The following is a 20,610-nucleotide window of genomic DNA, read 5'->3' on the forward strand; positions in this document are numbered from 1 at the left end:
AATTGCGAACTTGTTATCGATCAATAATTACTTTAGCCCCCAAATACTTAATAGAAAGATTTTCGGATTTTTATATGCGATACCGGCAAATGTGATAGTTATTTTAATAAAATTAAGGGTGTTTTTCAAATAACGGTGCATCTTTGTCACCGAAATAGATAAAATCGAGTGAAAACTTGCCCTAGACCCCATTTGACTTATAAACCTCATGCACCTGAAGGTATTCCCCTGGCAAGTTGGAAGAGTATGAAATGTTCGGTTACACCCGAACTTAGTCGGAACACTTAGTTGTAGTGACTTTAAATCGATTTAGTATTAAAAAATCATACTGTATGTACATACCATACATTTTCCAAAATTGACTTTCGTTGATATTGCCACAATTTGACTTTGCGAACTCAAAATTAGTGAACAAATGAAATTTAGCATTTTGTCGGCGTGGCAGTGCTCCATTTACGCCCCTCTACGAACTCGTCATTCCGATTCATACAAAGTTTTATGACAGACAGACAGACAGACATCCGGATATCAACTCGTCTCGTCAGCTCGAACATTTATATATATAACTGCATACAAGTAGAGTGGTACTCCAATATAACGAATGATGTAATGTTGGGACCGTTCGTTAAACTGAAATATTCTTTATATCGGAAACGAAAACTAAATTAATATTGGTACATATGTATATGTTTAAAAATAACTATTTATTCATGAATTCATAAGCATTGGTTGAAATAAATTCATATACAATGGAAAATGCATACAATAAAATTAATAAAAGTTGAATTTTATAACAAAAATATGAGCATTATTCAACTGAAAAGAAATTTGTTATGCTCATTTGCTTTTGTGGGCGAGAAATTTTGAGATCCTGTGCCTTTTGATGTAGGCTTTTCAATAAAAATATTTTTTCCTGTTCCACGATGTTTTCTTCAGACCATTTGATACACTTCTCAAAGCAGTCGCTGGCGTCAGTATGCTTTACTGGCGGCACAGCTACAACAACAGCGGTATCACCTTCCTCCTCTTCCGAAATTTCTATAGCTAGTTCATTTTCAGCACTCGGGTTTTCTTCTACAAGTACATTGTCTACACTGTTCCATGCTTCCAAATCATCTGTGTTGAAGTTTTTCTAAAATTTTATTTGAATAATAATTTAAATTATTTCTACAAATGCATAAGTTAAACCGTATCTGGGGAAACATTGTATGGATAAGAGAAAGTGTGCTCTCCATAACAGAAAGGTCTTCTCTGAATCGCAAATCTGCTAGAGGTATATTGTCCTCATCATCTTCATCGTCAGGTGTGGTTTTATTAATTAAAATGTTTTTCCAATACTTCTGAAGAACAACCCCTGAAACTTTTTCCCAAGCTGCAGCAATAAGCATTGAAAAGGGTGAGGTCCTTTAACGCTGTGTTTATATTTTCTTTTTGCACTACACTGCTCAGTAAAGAATTTCGGTAAAATAATTTGGTGAGGCAAAACGGGTTCTGCTCCATCGGTTGAATTAGAGCCGTTACATTCGGTGGCATAAACACTGTCCATATTTTTCCATCTGGAGTCACCAAATCTTCTTCTGGTGGATGACTAGAAGCGTTATCCAGAAGTAATATTGCTCGCTTTGGTAGATTTCGACTTTCAAGAAAATCTTCAACCTATAATTAAAAGTATTATTAAGGAGTATTGAAGTGAAAATTGTTGTAATATACAAACCTGAAGACGAATTTACTAAAAAACCACTTTTTAAAAATTTCGATATTCATCCACGCGGATTTTGAGTGCGCATAGTCCACGGCAAGTGTTTTGTTTTTAAAGGAACGAGGGTTTTTTGATTTTCCTATTACAAAAGGCTTTAATTTCATTGTTCCCGTTGCATTTGAGCAGGCAAGAATTGTAACTCGATCCTTGGATATCTTTCGGCCAGGTGCTCTGTCTTCATTAGCGTGAACTAGAGTTTGGTTCGGCAACATCTTCCAGTAAAGTCCAGTTTCATCAGCGTTGAAAACTGCATCAAGACTTATGTAATTCTTTACGATAATTTCATTTAATTTTTCTTTGAACGGTGCCACTAAATCAGCTTGGGAGGACAAACCACTTAATTTATGCGATATCTTCACTTTACAACTTTGAACTCTCAACTGATATTTCGCGCAATGAAGCGTGCATAAAAAAATAAATAGAATTCTTCAAAAAAAAATAGCTCAATAATAACAAGAACTAACGGGGATTTAACTCCCTGCATTGTTTTTGTTGTAATACAACCAAAACCAAATACAAACGCCATACATTCGTAATATCGAGTTCATCCAATTTCCAGCTTTCGTTATACATATAGAGTCATCAATGTATTGAAAAACCGCGTTCGTTATATTAAACGTTCGGCGTTCGTTATACTGGAGCACCACTGTATATGTATATTTCGATTAGTTTTAGGTAACACAAACAATCGTCTGGTGAACAAAAATATTATATCATACTTTGTATATTATTACACGTATATTAAGACAACGATACATTTTCGGTGGTGCTAGTGGAAAAACGTCTGCTCATTTAAAATATTACTGGAAATATTCTAGAGGCACCTATTTTTACTGGGAAGTTTAATGGAGGAATGGTCCTGTTGCAGTAGACAGTTTGCCATTGGTTCAACTTTCACGGTGTGTATAAATAGGTCTCATAGCCAAAAATAGCAATTATTAGTTTAAATTTTGAAAATTCGTTCTTCGTTCGGTGAGTTCTTCGTTTAGTGCCATGTGAGGGATTTTTGTATGCAGGCCATAAGTTTAGTTTATCCGAGAATAAGTAAAAGTTTAATCTAATACAATATGCAGAACGAATTTGCGCTAGAGTCACACTCGCGGTCTGCGATGGGTGGTGTTTCGACTCCAAGGATGCAATTCACTGGTAGGAAATTATTTAAAATATTAATAGCTTTACTGTAAATATCGTTCAGTACACCTTTAAAGTTTGTGGTGTGTTTGTGGTGGCGATATAGCTACGTGACACTCAAATGTATGCACTACTGGGGAAAGGAGAGTTATCAGACGATAAGATTCCCTTGGGTTCAAGTATCCGAAGAGCAGACTGAGACAAATTGAAAACCTTGGAGAGATTTTTTAGTCTTGTCGAGGCTAGGTACTTTATCATCAACATGTTTACGCCACCTGGGCTAATGAATTTAGTATTGATGTAATTTCTTCGTCGGTAAAAGCACTGATATACCAGTTATCGAATCTCCAAATTACAATCACTTAGTACAGATGTATCTTGGGTGAATTTGTGTGAAGTTCTCACCACACAGTAGCGTACCTTTTTTCGGGTGATATGGGGGATGTATGTGTCCCTTGGCCGGGAAAATACGAGTCAATTCAGTGTCTGTATGGTTTATTAGCGTAGTACGAAAAAATACCAGTTTCGCAATTCTTTGCATGAAATCTTTATTTAAAACAATATTTTCTGATGCTCATGTTAATCTATAGTAAATAGTACATAGTATGCCCATATGCACATGAGTGTAAATAGTAACAAAGAGTTTACAGTTGCAATTTCTAATTTTAAAACAAATGCAAAACATTTAACATCTATATATATATAGTATATATATATATATATGTAACATTAAGTTTCATTAGAAAACTTCTTAAAAGTTATGCTCATTCATATACATACATTGCACTTACATATACATATATGAATTAAAGTATATAAACATGCCTTCATCCGCTTGCAAACTTATCTAGTCATCTGTATGAGTAAAATGAACAATGACAAATTCACTAATTTGGTATACATATGTGCATATAACTAGATGTATAAATTTGAAATTAAATATACAAAGGCATATTTATTCGATACATACATAAATAATCATTCATACATTCCATTTATCCTCATTCACTCAATCAATTCATACGATAAATTTTTATATTATATAATATTAATTAACTAAGTTATTTGTATTTGAACAGTCTTTTCCACGTTTTCCTAAATATTTATACTATAAATACCTACAACATTTTTCGTTGTCATTATTAATGAATTTTGTTTGATTAAATAATTGGTACTTAGTGTTAAGAATTTTACATTTAAAAGCGAATGAGTGCACTTTTATGTGATAAGTATATGTACAATTATAAAATCTAGAAGGTACGGTTATAAAATCTAGAGCTATTTTGTGTTCCGATACATTTTGTTTAACCACTCAAATTCCTGTACATTATCTTTAAAATTCATATTGTGCACAATATGTAAACTAATATTTCTGCTTATTCATATATATTGTGTTGTACACTATACACTAAATATAACCTATGCTCTGGCCTATATATACATATGTATATGCATATAAAGTACATTGTTGATAAACACCTTTGACTTATCTAAATATATTTGCTCAATACACATACTTAACATATGTATATGTATATATGTACATAAGTACTTAAGAAACTTCCTTGCATAAGTGGCTCTATGTTTTTATTATAAATGCATTCAAATAAATACATACCATGTAGCTATATATATATATGTATACAAATACATTATTGCTAATAGCAAAAATAAAAATCACTCATTTGCCATTATCAGACACGAAAGAAGGGTAGTTCATATGACACATACATTTAATATGAACATACATTTGCTATTTAACACTAACACATGGTATATATACATAAATGTATATATGTATATATATATGTATATATGGCATATGGTACATACATAAATTATTTTAGTTATAAGTATTGTATAACAAATAAATGAGGTAGTTGGCAATTTGATGCCGACCTTCATTCAAGCCTAAATAAAATAATTATACTTTCGTTAAATTGAGAGTCCTCATTCATTCAGTTTGTCTTGCTTGAAATGAAAGTCTTTTCTGAGCACTTTGATCTGTCAGTATCACTTGCACGAAACCTTAAGTGATTGGTAAGATAAATAGGTATAAGCGAACGTAAACATGTATGTATGTATATGTGTTCGGCCAACATAACTAACTAATTCGTTGCCACTTTGCTTCCTGTAGTTTCGGACTTAATCGAGATTATTCATCATTATCATCATCACTTAGCAACTGTCGCTGCTGTTGAATGCAGATCGATTCTAGTGGAGTAATTGTTGTTGATAACACCGTGTGTTTCGTTGCGCTGGCATCGATGCATTTATTCTGTTTTTGGACTTCATACTCGCTTTTGATGTTGACATAGATTTTACTCTGCAATTGGTGCTCCTCCTTAAATGAAATACATATCATTGATAATAAGTAATGTAAAATGTGCAAAAGTAAATTATCAATGAAGCATACCATTAATTCGTCAATCCTATGATTAGAATTAGGCATTTCGTATTTATTACTCTTGTCACGTAACTCAATTGCTGCGTTAAGCTGTTCATCTAGCGTTCTACCTAATTGGTCCAGTGAATTCGAAAGCACATGCTCGATTTCTGGGAAATCGATTAAATTTTCAAATCAGGATCATTGATATTATGAATATGCATAAGTATATATTTATTATTATATAATTTTACAATAGGTACCTGTGCTCTTCAAACGTCTTTTAGGCAACTTTAATTCTTGTGTGTGGATAGGTTCGGCACTGCGCTTATTACCTGGCATATCTGTCGCAGTACTCTTTCCGAGAGGTGTGAGCGAGGAGTTTGCTATTTGATTTTCCATTGATTGGCAATAATTGCAGTACTTTGTGCTCATACCTTGGCATAAACATATTCCTCTTCCTCCTTCAGCCTTTGACTCGAAACTCACTCTTGCTTCACAGTGATTTGCATCTACCGCTTTTTCTTGTTTATTGCTTGGTAAGTGTTTGGCTGCAGTGACATTAACCACATTTACACTTTTTGATATTGAAGTTTTGACCGAAGAAGTTTCGGGTGGGACTAATGCAAGTGGAGGAGTTTTAGCTGATTTGCCGAAGCGATAGGCTGCAGATCGAATGGAGGAGTATGGAGTAGAGAGAGAAGCAGCCGTATATCGATGCATTGCTGCCGCAGATGTTGTTGGACCGAAGTCTGGAGCTCTATATTCCTTGCTAAAACTTTCTGTCGACGACTCACCATCATCATCTTCTTCTTCAATTGGCGATTGCTGCAAATTTTGTATAAGACAAAGTACTGCTTTTTCAAGTTGTCGAGGGTTTTTAGAAGCGGGCTCATCCACCGAAGTTTGTGGAATTTTAGCATTTACAGTTGGGGAATACATCAATTTCATTTCCTCAACTTGCCGTTTTCCCTCTTCTTCATCCAGAAGAGTGTTTACGCAAAAAAATGAATGTACTTTTTTTGTTTCTTCGTGAACCTCTAGATAACCTTTTGATCGCAAATAAATAAATTGTCCATTGCGGGTCATAAGTCTATAGGTGGATTCTCCAGTAGGATTACGACAATCATACACTGTTGTATATTAAATGTTTAAAGAAAAAATATATATTTTTATAAACAATTGTGAGCTTACTTTGACGTAGAGCTATAATAACCCATCTCATGTCATCTTGATGCATAAATGTAAAAGGACTCAAACCTTGTACTTCATCAGTCATATAACCAGCTACAAGTCCAATCCTTTGATCACAATCAAGAATGCTACCATCAATCAGATGCCGCGTTTTATATTCCATTGCATTAGCTACTGTCACACTATTAATAACTTTTGGGAGTCGAATTATTCGGGCTGTAGCAATTAACACCTACATGCAAAAAAATATTCATCGTTACATATGGTAAATTCATATTTTTGTATTACTATATAATACAATGAATACACGTGAACTCGTCTAATAGATCGATTGAATTGGAAAAATTTATGTCACCTTAAAATGAGTTTGTGGCTATTTATTTCGAGATTCTTCCTATTTTTCTTTTTATTTCTTTACAGTTACAGGGCGTTTTGGGACTTGGTGTTTTATGTAATTTTCGATAGCTCTCTCCTTTTATACATACATGTGTATGTACATATATGCATACTTACAATGTCATTTCCACTTATTGCGTGTAACGGAATCGTATCATCCCGACCGCGCGACCGTCTTATCATGTGTATATTAGAGGGAAATGTGTTTATTCTTGTGCCCCGCGGTGCTGCATTGCTGCGTTTAAAATTCCCTTCGATTTTGATTATTTCATATGCAGTAGGCTCTGAGCGTGGACCAGCCCGGGCTAATCTGTAAAAGCGTTCATTACATTATTCGAGTTAGCATGACTCTTTTGAATTAATAATTGTTTTTAAATAAACGAAATATGTAAGTATGTACACAAATAAATGCATATTTCTATTGAACATTTACCGAACGGTGAACTTTCGTTTATCCGAGCGCAAACGTCTATCTATGTACTCCTCTTGTTCTAAACTACGTGATTTGGGTTCATTTGAATCATCGTCGGCCTGCCAATCAAAAAGCTCGTCCAAATCGGAAGGTATCAATTGTTGTTTCATCATATTGTGATCTTCGGGATGTGTAATATTTAAGATATTTTGCCCGTATAAATCAGTCTGAGAATAAAAGTGGGTATCCACAAATAATTTTAAATAAACACTTGATACTCAAAGGCGTATTTGATAGATTGTAGTCATTATTATCACATTTTTAATTTCATCTTTTTTCTCTTTACCTGACAATGGCCCAAATGTTGTTCAACACTTGACGATATTAAGACAATTTGCCCGTGGCATGTAAGAGCTATAAAAAACCTGTCCAGAAGCTTCATTAATGAATCGGTATATTGAGGGCGGGGGTTATTAAGGCTTTCTCCAAATACTGCAATAACAAAAATAAATATTAACTTTTTAATGAAATATGTACATAACTGAGCAACATTCTTTAAATAAATTTACGCATATTCAAATTCTACGTCTAATTTCAAGCGGAATTTCTTTTAATTTTGTAAGAGTAGCCAGTTTTTGTTAAACGAAGTACAACGAACTTCACCACCGATAAATTCAGCGTTAAATTGGAATATGCCACGCAATATTTATGTAATTCTTGTCAAGATAATATAAATCTTACTGTATTGTAGTCGTAAGCCGTGTGCAGCAAAACGTAAGACTGCAGTTTTATCAACACGTCTGGGGGATTCTGCAACATGTGGAACCATAGTGGAAAGCTCTTGAATCGATCCGTTTAGTTTGTCTCGTCTATTTTTCTCCGCCCGATTCCTTGCTTCGCGACCACTATACAATTAAAGTAGTTTTATTTAGAAATCTATATAGTCAGAAATTAACATACTAAGATACACTAGATCAAGGCTGGATTAGTAAGTTATTTAGTTTTACTTAAACGGCATCAAACAATTAAGTATAATAAAGTAGTTTTTATATGCTTATTGTTTATTTTCTAATGCTTTTAATATAAATTTCCAATTTCACTTTTGATTTTTAACATTTACATATATTCAACTTAGTCCGGAATTTTTAATTAATTTAAAATTAGTACGATTCTGACCACAATCTCACAATTATTTATAAAATTTTCTTTACTCAAACTTTTATTATTGTTCAAAATAGCGTTAATTAAGTTGTATTGCTAAAATAGTTGAATAAACGGAATAAGAAGTCGCGCAATGCATTGATATTAATTATAAATATACTCGCCTATATTTATACGTGAATGTAATACACGCCCAGGTGTAAATTAAAAATCTTGCAAGTTGCTTTCCTTAAATGTGCTATTAACTCCTAGATTTATTTTTTTTTTTAACACAAAAATCAAAATTTTACTATGGAAAAGAAGCAAACATTATTTAATAGTTCTATTTTACGAGTGCAATTTAATGAGACTTGCAACAACTTGCTCATTACTATTGTGTTGCTCAGTTTTTGCATAATAATGACTTATATTAAGTGAATTTTTCTGTAAACAAACGCATTCGTACTGATAATATTAACCTGAATAGATTCTATAAAAAGAAATGTTCGCAATTATTATTTTCAATGGTAAGTAATTGATTCTGTACTATCAGGGCTCTCTTAGTCGCCATATGGGGTCTTAGTCGCCATGTTTTTGCATTGAAAATTATGACGCGGTTCATCAGCATCCTGCTGAGTTAAGATGTTAGATATGTGGGATGACTGTCTTCGAATTCGTACAAGTGCGGTTACGGAGTTCTTCCGCTCCCCAGACTTATGTACCTACAATAACAACGTCTAGTCCCAGCACGTGATGCAAATACGAGCAATAGAATAAGCGCTCACAGCTTAGTATATTATTATTGTGCTTACCATTGGTGTTTGTTTACATATTCAAACAGCAACTATGATCATAGTCTTCTTCTATTTTTACATGCTGCCATAGGCATGCACAAACATATGCATGTACATATAGTTTTATAGCTTGGCATACTCATATAATTGTTTTGGGGATGCCAATTTACCTTTAGTTTGTACAAAAACTTAATATTTGTTGTTATTAGTTTACTAAAATATATGCTAGATATATGTGTGAAAGTATTTTTTTTTTTTGCCATCGGAAAAAATCAAAATTACGAGAATATTTGATAGAAGGCTCCATCTGCCATTGGAAGGTGATACTTTAAATATACGAAAATTGTATATTTATGCAATTCGATAAATATTTATCCCTACCGCCGATGGCGCCACTATTGAAAAATAAATTTACATTGTGTCGTATATTCTCGTGTGAAATCGGCTGTACGTATAGTAGACATCTTAAAATATCACAGGTGCGATCTACATCGATTATTTGGAGAATGTCAAAGTAGTAAAAGGGCTCCACTTTACCGAAATTCAGAAACTTTCTTCTTGTTGTTTCGAAACGTGAAAAAGTCACTCGCCACAAAGAAATTTGATTCGGGTGAGGAAGTTAGAGATTAGGTTAGGTAATCAACTTGTAAAGACTACCAAGAACGTCGGTGTATTCTTATGTCAAAAGCTCCTATGTATAGATTTAAAATACCATCTCATATCAACAAAACGTTTTGAGTTAAAATCAATCCTTCCTCTATAAAAAATATTTGTAGGTAAAATATCTATCGGACCATCCTTTATACTGTCAATAAGAGGATTTTTTTAGAAATTGATCTTTCAACTGTTTATGTAGCAAACATCTTCTGAATAATAATAAAAGTGTGTATTACCTGAAATTATTGAATACTTACCTATTAGAAAGTTGCAACATATCCAGCATGGGGTCGTGAGGATAACTACCGTAATTAGGATATCGATTACCACTGCAAGACCTATAGTAGCTATTTGATGATCCGTATGGTGCATTCGGATACCACATATTTGGATGATAGCCAGGTGGTGTTGAATATTGTCCATAGGACTGCTGACTGTGCGTTTGTTGTGGCTGCAGGAGTGGACGTACGAATGTATGAGGGTCCAACTCGTGATGCGTAGACGGTAACGGATGACCATAAGATGAAGGCGAATGCAATTGACCAACATGTGAGGATGAAGGAAGCGATAAATTGTAATTGTACTGTTCAGTGGACGGTGTCTGCAGAATTATTTCTCTGGGCGAAAATTTAATGTCTTCTTCAACATTGTCATTATACATATTGGAATTTTCGATTCCGCTGGTGAATTGCGGTGTACTACTGGCTATTTTACAGGGATCAATCGTATTAGTTACTTGAAACATATTTGAATTATTCAAATCTGGTTGAAATGAGCTTGGTAATGGATCAATTCTATCCACACATATTTTTTTATCTCCCACTTCAAGGAGAGTGCCCAAGTCCGATGTTTTTAAAGTTGATTCAGTCAATGTAGTAACGTCATGTTCAGTAGCATTTAAGGTGGATAAATTATCATCCATAAAATCATCAACATTCTCCCATATCCGGCAACTGTAGTTAGAGCTAGGGTCATTTTCAGAATCCATTTTTTCGAAATCGGTATGGCTAAGCAGTTCCTTATCGTTTTGTTGCGCCGTTGATGTATTTGGTACATCTTCAAAGCTGTGCGGAATGACCGATTTAAAATCTTCTTCATCGGAAGTAACAGTTTCACTGCGTGCTTCAGGTGTGCTCATGGCGGACAACACGGTCTAATAAACGTTTTCAATCCGCATCAAAACTGTGCAACATAATGTTTTTCTCAAACCAGCAAGCTGTAAAAGAATACACATCTATTTACTACGTACATATATACAGTAAAGAAGAGTTTAGCTCGGGCGCACCCAAACACTTTCTACCCTCGCCCGGTTTATTAATATAATTAGTAATTGTTATTTAATGTATGTACATAATTTTAATTATATTTCAAAGGAGTTGCATAGTTAAGGTCCCCAAAGAAGGAGGCCGCGAAAATGATAATTTTTATAATCTTGCAACCTGTTGCTACAGAGTTTTGTTCTCTATAGGTTTATATGTACATATATATATATATAAATGATCAAAATGAGGATAAAAGTTGAAACTCGGGTGACTGTCTATCTGTTAGTCCGTGCAAGCTGTAACTGTAAAGTTTGAGATATCTTGAGGAAACTTGGTATGCAGATACCTTGGTACAAAAAAATTACGATTTCGTAGATGGGCGTAATCGGACCACTGCCACACCCACAAAACGCCATTAAACGAAAACCTATAAACTGTCATAACTAAGCACGAAATTAAGAAATAAAACTGCAATCTGGCTCATGGGATCGAAGTAACAAGAGATACCTGTGGGCGTGCCCCCGCCCTCTAATATATTTTATATATATATCTTAAATTTTAACTCCGAGATGGTACGAGAGGACTATATGAGAGCCGGGCATGGCACCGCCCTCTTTTAGGTGTAATCACATATCTTGGGACCCGACCGACCGATTTCGACTAAATTTAGTACGTAGCATTCTTACAATCATTTGTTACAGTGTGAAAATGGGTGAAAACGAACTACAACCACGCCTACTTCCCATTTAGCACAATTTAAAATTACACTTGATTATTTCACTTTCTACTACACAAATCACGAAGTAATTAATATAACGGGGCAAAATTTTGCAGCAATAAACAAGAGGCTCTAGCGCAAGTCAATTTGTTTGCTGCAATCATTTTGCATACTGTTCTTAAAAAAATCGTCGCAAAACTTCACAAATCAATATGAATTAAAAAAAAATTTTAGGAAATCTTGTCCGTTTATTAAAGATAATTTGAACAAAATATTGTCCCTGTCCGTGTCCCGTCATTGGATTGTTTTCTTGTCCGGTTATAGGAATTGGTTTTGTATGAAAATATTATATTCATGAACCGATTATGGGAGGTATCCCTATTGAAGTATTTCACGCTGCGCTTCCACAAAGTAACCTCGAACTCCATTCTGCATTAGAGGCCTTCGGCCACGCTTTAAGCAAATAACCCTGGTCGGCGCATACCAAAAAAATAATAACTAAAAGCGGTGACAACGATGAGGGTGGTAAAATTCGATTTTGATAGCGCGTTTAAAAATCATTTTTTTAACTTTTCTTAAAAATTTATTGATAATTATGATAATTTTTAAAACTAAGATATCAATTAAATATTAAACAAACAGTCGTCGCACTCGGGACTAGGCTCCCACGTCACTGTTGACAGTCATAACTTCGAATATATAGATACTTTCATCTATCTTGGAACCAGCATTAACAGCAACAGCAATTTCAGCCTCGAAATCCAACGCAGAATATCTCTTGCCAACAGGTGCTACTTGGACTGAGTAGGCAATTAAGAAGTAAAGTCCTCTCAAATTGGCGCCAACTTGCGAAAAGAAGCAACGACTGTCGCAATTGTTTTTGTTTGGTATAAATTATTTAAAGGGGATCGAGAACGCATTGACGACGAACCACGCCCAAGATGGCCATCAAGATCAACAGATGATTAACACGTCAGTAGAATAAAGGAATTGGTGCTTTGAATATCGGAATGATCAGTGAAAATCATTTTGAAAAATAATTTGGACCTAAAAAAATGAAAGCACGATTGATTCCAAAATCACTAAACTTTTTCGAAAACCAGCCTGTAAAACAATCATTTTCGACTACCAGGATGTCATGAAACGTTTTATTACTGACGATGAGCCTTGGATTTATGCTTACGACTATGAAATCGGCCGAATATCGTGGCTAAGGTGAGCCGAAGCCGAACACCCCATGTCAAAGCAGGTCAAAAATGAATGAATGAATGTTGGGAGGTATCGGGCGTGACCCCGCCCTCTAATAGGTTTAATGTACATATCTCTTAAACCGTTTAAGTCTAAATAATCAAATTCGCTCAAGATAAATCCTATAAGAACCCCTACCAACAGTGTGAAAATGAAGAAAATAACGGTATTGTTAAAAATTCACTAAAAGTGCGATAAATCAATAACCAAATGCGCAATGGGAGCCGGGGTAAAAACTGGACGATGGCCGTGGCATCGCCCACTTTTAGGTGAAAGCAAAATTTGGTACGTGACATTATTCTCACATTCCTATGTACTAGTGAGAAATGGGCAAAATCGAGCTGCAACCACACGTATGTACATCCCATATAACACAATTTTAAATTCAATTTGATTCTTTCCTTTCCTTTCCAGTAAACAATTCAGGAAGCAATTAATATAACGAGATAAACCTTTGCAGGAATAATACCTTTAGAGTATGCCACCCTATGACCAATAATTTAAGGATAAACCTTTCCTTACAATGATTTATCTATGTGTCAAAAATGGGTTGAATCGGGGCAATACTTCGCATATACCTAATGCAACGATTTTCGAACTTCTGGGTGACTTTATACACATACATATATTGGCCAACATGTGAGTTATCTCTATTCAAATGAGAGAGCGTGGTTTACTAATAACAGTGAACCTTTGTGCTTAAAATGGATAAAATTGGGCGCAAATTTGACCTATCCACATGCAACTAACAAATGACATCCATATGATGTGAGGTACCTTAATGAATCTCAGGAAACATTTTATTAGTATGTGGCATGTTAATAGTATGCCTTCTTCTTCTTTATTAGCGTTGACAACGCTTACGCGGTTATAGCGCATCAGTCGTCTTTGGCGCAAATTGGAGATTCCAGAGCAGTAAGGTCCTTTTCCACCTGGTCTTTCCAAAGAAGTCGATATATTCCTCTTCCTCCTTTAGGGAAATTTCACTAATGGCTAAATTTCGAAGCGATTTTTACCATTACAGCATTAATCCTTATCAAATCAAATGCCTTCAATACTTTGATTTAATATACTATATATCTATATGGCCTTTTACAGCATATGATTTATATGAATATTTTCAAATATATTACAGATTTAAATATCGCGGAACGTAGCGTTTGCGGCGGTACCGGCCGTCCGGAACGTGCCTACAAATAGCGCGTTGGAGGCCGCGGTTCTCCCTATAGCACTGTGAATTTAGTAGCGATCGGACCCGTTTGTTATTGGAGCTCTCTAGCGAGGAATATTTAAAATGAAACGATGAAGTATATGCGTACAATTTCAAACTGAAGGATGAGTCAAATATAAATCAAAAATAATACAATTGCCAAATATGTAAATAAATGGATTATCACTGGCTCAGTAATCAGTCGATGAATGTTATACCTCATGCATTCCAAAAGACTGATATCATAACCTTGCTAGCCGACATTTTTGTCTTTCCACGCTTGAGAATCGGTTCATCATATGCAGTCCACTAGAATGACTGTCGATTGGGCTCCAGTGTGAAATGATTAAGCCATGTTTCTATTGTCACACACCGACGCAAAAATTCGGTTTTATTACCATTAAAGAGCACTCAAACACTCCTCAGAATCAGCAATTCGTTATTTTTGTTAATATAAACTTGCGAGGCCCCCACTTTTCACAGCAAATCTCTTTTCAACGGTGGATTTTCCTGGTGCAGAGCCCAAATTCAACAGTATTTTCCCGTATAAAGCAATGCTTTATTAACACACGAAATGCATTCCATTTTTTTTGTAAACTAACACAAGTTGCTTTACAAAAATGCTTTATCTCATTAAGTAATAGTTATAATCTATCTAATAGAAATCATATAAATGGTAGTACTAGCATTATCTATGTGACAGCCACAGTAAAGCGTGGACGGGTCCTCTATTATATATACATATAGTATATATTCTTGCAGCTTGCATGAATCGTCTGGTTGACGTTTTGCACCTTAAGGTATTTCAATGGGTTTGATTCATGCAAGTTGTTAGGCAAGAGTATAAAATATTGGGTTGAACTCGAACTTAGCCCTTCCTTACTACTTCTTTAGGTTTTTTTTTTTTAAATCTGAAACAACAATATCGAGAGCCAAAGGATTAATTGCGTAGTAAGTTAGTAAAGAACAATTCATTATGATTGCAAACTTGTATTAAATTATTAATTCTTTCAAACAAAATAGGTTCAGAAATGGAAATTTTTTGGAACGTTTAATATATTGCATACTTATTTCTGGAAATTATAATAATTGAAGCTTATAATTTGGGAGCGTCGACTCTATATGGAAATGGGAGAAAATTCGATCCCGTTTAATAAAAAATAATTAAGAAACTAACAAAGAATTGGTACATTTCCTGAAGTTCACACCACGTTAAGAACTACGATTTTAGGGCAAGGACTAAGACGAATAGGTCTGGGCATTCATCTCTGTGGATGAACGTCTAGCCACAATGCGCATAAAAGTGGAATTCTTCAACATATCGCTGATTTGATCTTGACATCCTAGCCGACAGGGGTAATGCTCGAAAATTCTACGAAAAGATGCGGCGACTAACAGAATGTTTCAAGACCCGGATCGTACTCTTGCAGAACCCCCCAGAGTTGATGTAGTGACTGATGCCCAGAGCACACTGAAATTATCGATGGAACACATTTCCAGCCTGCTGAATGGCAGTGAAAACATAACTGGCTAGGTCATGTCGGCCGAATGTCCAGCTCTGAAGGTATTCGACGCAGTACCCGCCGGTGAAAGCAGAAGAAGAGGAAGGCCTCCACTCCGTTGGAAAGACCAGGTGGAGCAGGACCTGGTTTCGCTTGGAATCTCAAATTGGCGCCACCTTGCGAAAAGAAGAAACGACTGGCGCGTTGTTGTAAACTCGGCTTAGCTATATTCACAAAGCAGTTCTTTGTAACATTTAAGACGAATCGAAACAGATATAGGGTTTTATGTAAAGACGAATTGCAAAATTGCTATGTTTTCAACATTATGACACATTTCCAACAGTTATGAAGAATTTAATCATGTAGAAGTCTAATAAAATGGACTATAATGTTATTGATGTTTAGAACTCTCGAGTTATGAAAAATTACGGTGTGGTCAGTGAGTACGGATATAACCCGTCATAACATATTCTACAAAAGGTGTGAATTGTCTACAATCGCAAGGCATATCATAATCGATGTTTAATTTAATTTAATTGTTGAATAAAAAGTAAGGACTTCGTCTTTAGTTCTGCCCTATGAGATTTGAGAAGGCTGCGGTGAGTTTTTAGCTTAGCATTCATAATAAATGTTGGAGCGCATAACACCTTATTAAAAAAAGTGTGTGCACATGTCATTTCTTCAATATAATTCTTTGTTCGAATTTACTATAATTCCCATTCCATTCAGTTAAAAAAACCGAGTTACATATTCGTATTTAAAATGTAACTTTAGCTCACACACATTTACCCATAAATTCGTTTTAATATAAATAAACAAATATGTATATCGGATAATCGCGTTGTAGAAGAATAATTTTTTGTTTGAAAGCTGTTTTTATGGTTGAAGCTCTTTATACTCATACTCGTATAAACATGTGTATGTGTGTACATATGTTTGTACGCATTATTTCGTACCAGTTTTAAAAACAACAAACCGGTTAATATCATACGTACTTACACCTTTATACTTGATTAAATACATACGTACTAAAGTATATAAATATAAAGATATGAATGTATGTATGTATGTATGAACTTGTACATACTATATTCAATTCATACCTACATTGAACATAAGTACGTAAGATTTTGACAGTTTTGTAAATATTTACGCCCTTTATTGTGTTTTTCGCTGACTTCAGTTTGATCATTTCATATTATTTCAATCAATATTTTATTCTACTTTTCTTATTTCTATTGTCGAAATGTCTTCTGCGATTAAATATTCCTATACAAGGCTTAAAAAGGGGCAGCCCATGAAGCAGCATGTCCATGGCGTATGCGCAATAATTTAGTCTTATCTTATAATAAACCACTGCGACTGATTTATTTTCAGATAATTTTGTTATTGACTATAAAGTTTTTCGAGAACTTAATTTTTTTCTTTCAAATATAAAATCGTAATGTACTGTTAAGTATGAATGTATGGTATATATGGTTGTCTTTCGTTTTTGCTTTTAAATAGGCACTTTTTAACAGTCTATCCCATTTCTTTTTATTTTTTGTTAAAATAGTTTCAATTAAGTGATAATCGCCTATTCATAAATTAAAGCTAACCATTTATGTTTATGAAAGCTACATATGTATATGTACATACATACATATGTATGAATGCATAAATACATACATATGTATGTAGTTAATTGTATGCCATGCAAATGAGTGTAGTAATTTTATTTGTGATGTGTTTTTGTTAAAATTCTCTTTGAAGTGTGAGATACATACTTAGGAATATGATATAGCCTCGTACTTCGTAGCTACAAATATCTGTTCGTTCATACATAGTATATTTTATACATACATGAATTGTTAAATGACGTCTAAATTTGATGAATATAGTTATCATTTAACTTGTGCCCTTTTTTATTTTTATTGTACTTTATTATTACCTGGCTCAAACTAAAATAAATTTCCTCTGCCTTAGCCAATGTTTTGTGAAAATGTACATAAATTTACAATTTATTTATATTCGTATGTTGGTACTTGTACACATGGATATCAGCGATTTTATATAAACATTGTATATACATGCACACATATGTATATTGTATTGTGTACATACATATATACTGTAAACAGACAAACTGGCGGTAGTTATAATCAAAACACAAACCCAATACTCTTTACAGTCGAACCATAAAGTTGTGAGAGAGAACTTAACGAGAATGAGAAATAAAGAGGAAGGTGGAAACACAACAATTTGTAGAAAGTGTAGATATAAAGAGCAGCGCATGGAGCTTTCAAAAGCCCTCACATGGATGCATGTTCACTTCCATACATTTACTAATGAATTTGTATTTTGCCCAATAAATATCGACATATACAAATTGTATATTTATGTATTCTTGAGTATACAGATTTAATCATGTTTTGACATCAATACATAATAATATGAATGTGCACACATAGTATATGTATTTACATATGTATATGTATGCATCGTTATACAGGAAAGCATGGCGTATAAGCAACAAAGGGCTTTCATATCTACATATGTAGAGTATACTCAATACAGCTCAAACTTAAATTAGAAATGGCACTCCTACATACATCTGTATATATGTATATATCTATAATTTTTGTTAAAATTCTGTTTGATATATATATATATAAGTACGTATGTATGTTCATTGGTAACATTTTCCTCTGTCTTCTTATTCTTATTTTACAGACCATTTGTACACGTTCATATACATAACTACATACATGTCAATACGCTCATACACAGTAAATAAACGAACACATTTGAACTGAGTCAAATAAACATACTAATACATTCATACCATCAGTGTAGATTTATGTATATTCGGTTCCGCTTTATCACACTGTTGGCTCTTTTCGATTTTATTTTTAATATTTTACCTTTCTCGTATTTGTTCTGTCGTTTTCATTGGACTTTGGGGAGGTGGTTAATAGCGAAATGATTAATGGAGGACGAGCGTAAAGGCCTTGAAGTTTTCTGTATCTCAGATATCGCACTACGATCAAGAATACGAAAAAAGAGAAAAGGGTAGTTAGACCTGTAGAAATGAACTGCAATTGTGGCGACTTTTCCGTAAAGGCGAAAATTTCCTGAACTTCTCAACCAGTCGAGTAAACACTGTAAAACACTCGACTCGATTCGTATTTTACACTGTAAAACACTCGACTCGATTCGTATTATATTAATTATCAAACCGAACAAAAACCAATTACATGCACAAAGATAATATAGATTTTTTTTTCATTTCACATCGACATCGTAACTCGGTTTTAATGCTTTCGTCACCAATAGCACTCTAGGGCTAAAGCTTATTGGGAGTAAAATATATTGACAAGCACTATAACGCGAAACCAACCTTCCGAAACTCTATTGGCTTATTTTTATTTCTTCGATATTAAAGATGATGCCTTCTATTTATTCTTCTATATTTGTTACTTGTTTTTATTTTCTAGTTTTTAAATTGCGTGCTACATATTAAGTCGTAAACAGCACAACCACAAATTTATTTCAACCGAACACAATACACGACAAAATTAAACTGAGGCATAAGCAGCTCATAGAGCAAGACAAGTTATCAGTCAGTCGGCCAAGTGGCCGCTAAACCAGAGAACGTAAAGTATAGAGAAGGTGCAGATTCGACTGCGAACATTCGTTAGATTTTGTGTAAGGGAATTCGCCGCATTTGTTAACATTGTAGGTCGGAATTCGCCTCGCAATTTTAACATTTTTTACAATTCCCTCACATATTCAAACCGAGAAAATGAAGAGACAGAAATAGCTGTATTTACGGCATATGATGACAAGGCATATATGCCGAAGCATAGAATATGAAGAGACAAAAATACATCGTTTATATTTTTTCCATTTTGACAGCGAAAAATGTGTACAAAACACTTTACGTTCTCTGGCTAAACATCATAAAAATGAGACAACAAATTGTACTAGTCTCCACTTATTTAACGAAACAAAATTTAATGTTGATTGGAAAATGTTTTGTCGAATATAAAGTTTTGCGCTCTTCAGTATTCATGTGAGAGAATGCCATTTATTATCTCTGACATTTAGTTGTGAATTCTAAATAAATAGGGAACCAAAGAAGTTAGTACAATATACTTTTCGAATTCAGATGATATTTGGCGTAGGGCAGCATATTAAGATATCCGACAGCCAACCATTTTTGCAAATCATAATCTTATTAACAAATGTTTAGTATTATTATTTAACATTTTATGATTGTTTTTTTCTACATCAAATAAAAGATTTAGTAATGCTGCAAACGAACTAAAAAAACATGACCCATAAAAATATAAACGTACAAGTATACATAAATATGTTGCACAGTCACGGACAGAGAAATAGCACACTTTGAGCATGTAATAAAACGACGTGTATTATATAAACAGAAAACAAATTGAAGTTTGTCATTAGCATAGTATAAGTTGGGGAATAAGTAAGTTATGTAGAAAATATTACACCGATTTTTTTAATCGTTTTATTTTTTAATTTTATTGAGATTTCATTTGCTTTTTATGGTCTGGACATAGAAATAGCAAAGTAGCCCGCTTCTACGGAAAATTACTAGTAATTTTTTAAGTATTATTGCTTTTAAGCACTTACAACGTTAATATTTGAAAGAGTGTCCACATTTTTTCAAAATTGCTTGACATCGTCGGTGCAAACTGTCTACTAACTTCTGGCACCTACTTTGTGGAATTGCGTACTATGCCTTCCCGATTTCAGTCATAGATTTGAACGCGAATGGTTCCATTCTACCATC

The 20,610-nt window shown here is 34.1% G+C and overlaps 1 protein-coding gene and 1 pseudogene across 1 annotated transcript; both read right to left on the bottom strand.

Annotated features, from left to right (window-relative positions):
* Window positions 1-742: 742 nt before the first annotated feature.
* LOC126758126 (jerky protein homolog-like) lies at window positions 743-2,154 on the bottom strand (annotated as a pseudogene).
* Window positions 2,155-3,421: 1,267 nt separating this feature from the next.
* LOC126758113 (uncharacterized) lies at window positions 3,422-19,403 on the bottom strand. Its single transcript, XM_050472169.1, has 10 exons — window positions 19,189-19,403; window positions 10,127-11,085; window positions 8,020-8,183; window positions 7,625-7,770; window positions 7,300-7,505; window positions 6,984-7,176; window positions 6,471-6,702; window positions 5,540-6,409; window positions 5,307-5,446; window positions 3,422-5,234 (listed from the first exon to the last, which is right to left on the bottom strand). The coding sequence occupies exons 2-10, from the start codon at window positions 11,005-11,007 to the stop codon at window positions 5,046-5,048; spliced, it is 3,021 nt and encodes a 1,006-aa protein (XP_050328126.1). The 5' UTR covers window positions 11,008-11,085; window positions 19,189-19,403; the 3' UTR covers window positions 3,422-5,045.
* Window positions 19,404-20,610: the final 1,207 nt, after the last annotated feature.

Source organism: Bactrocera neohumeralis, chromosome 5 (assembly GCF_024586455.1).
Source record: "Bactrocera neohumeralis isolate Rockhampton chromosome 5, APGP_CSIRO_Bneo_wtdbg2-racon-allhic-juicebox.fasta_v2, whole genome shotgun sequence".
NCBI classification, from domain to species: domain Eukaryota; kingdom Metazoa; phylum Arthropoda; class Insecta; order Diptera; family Tephritidae; genus Bactrocera; species Bactrocera neohumeralis.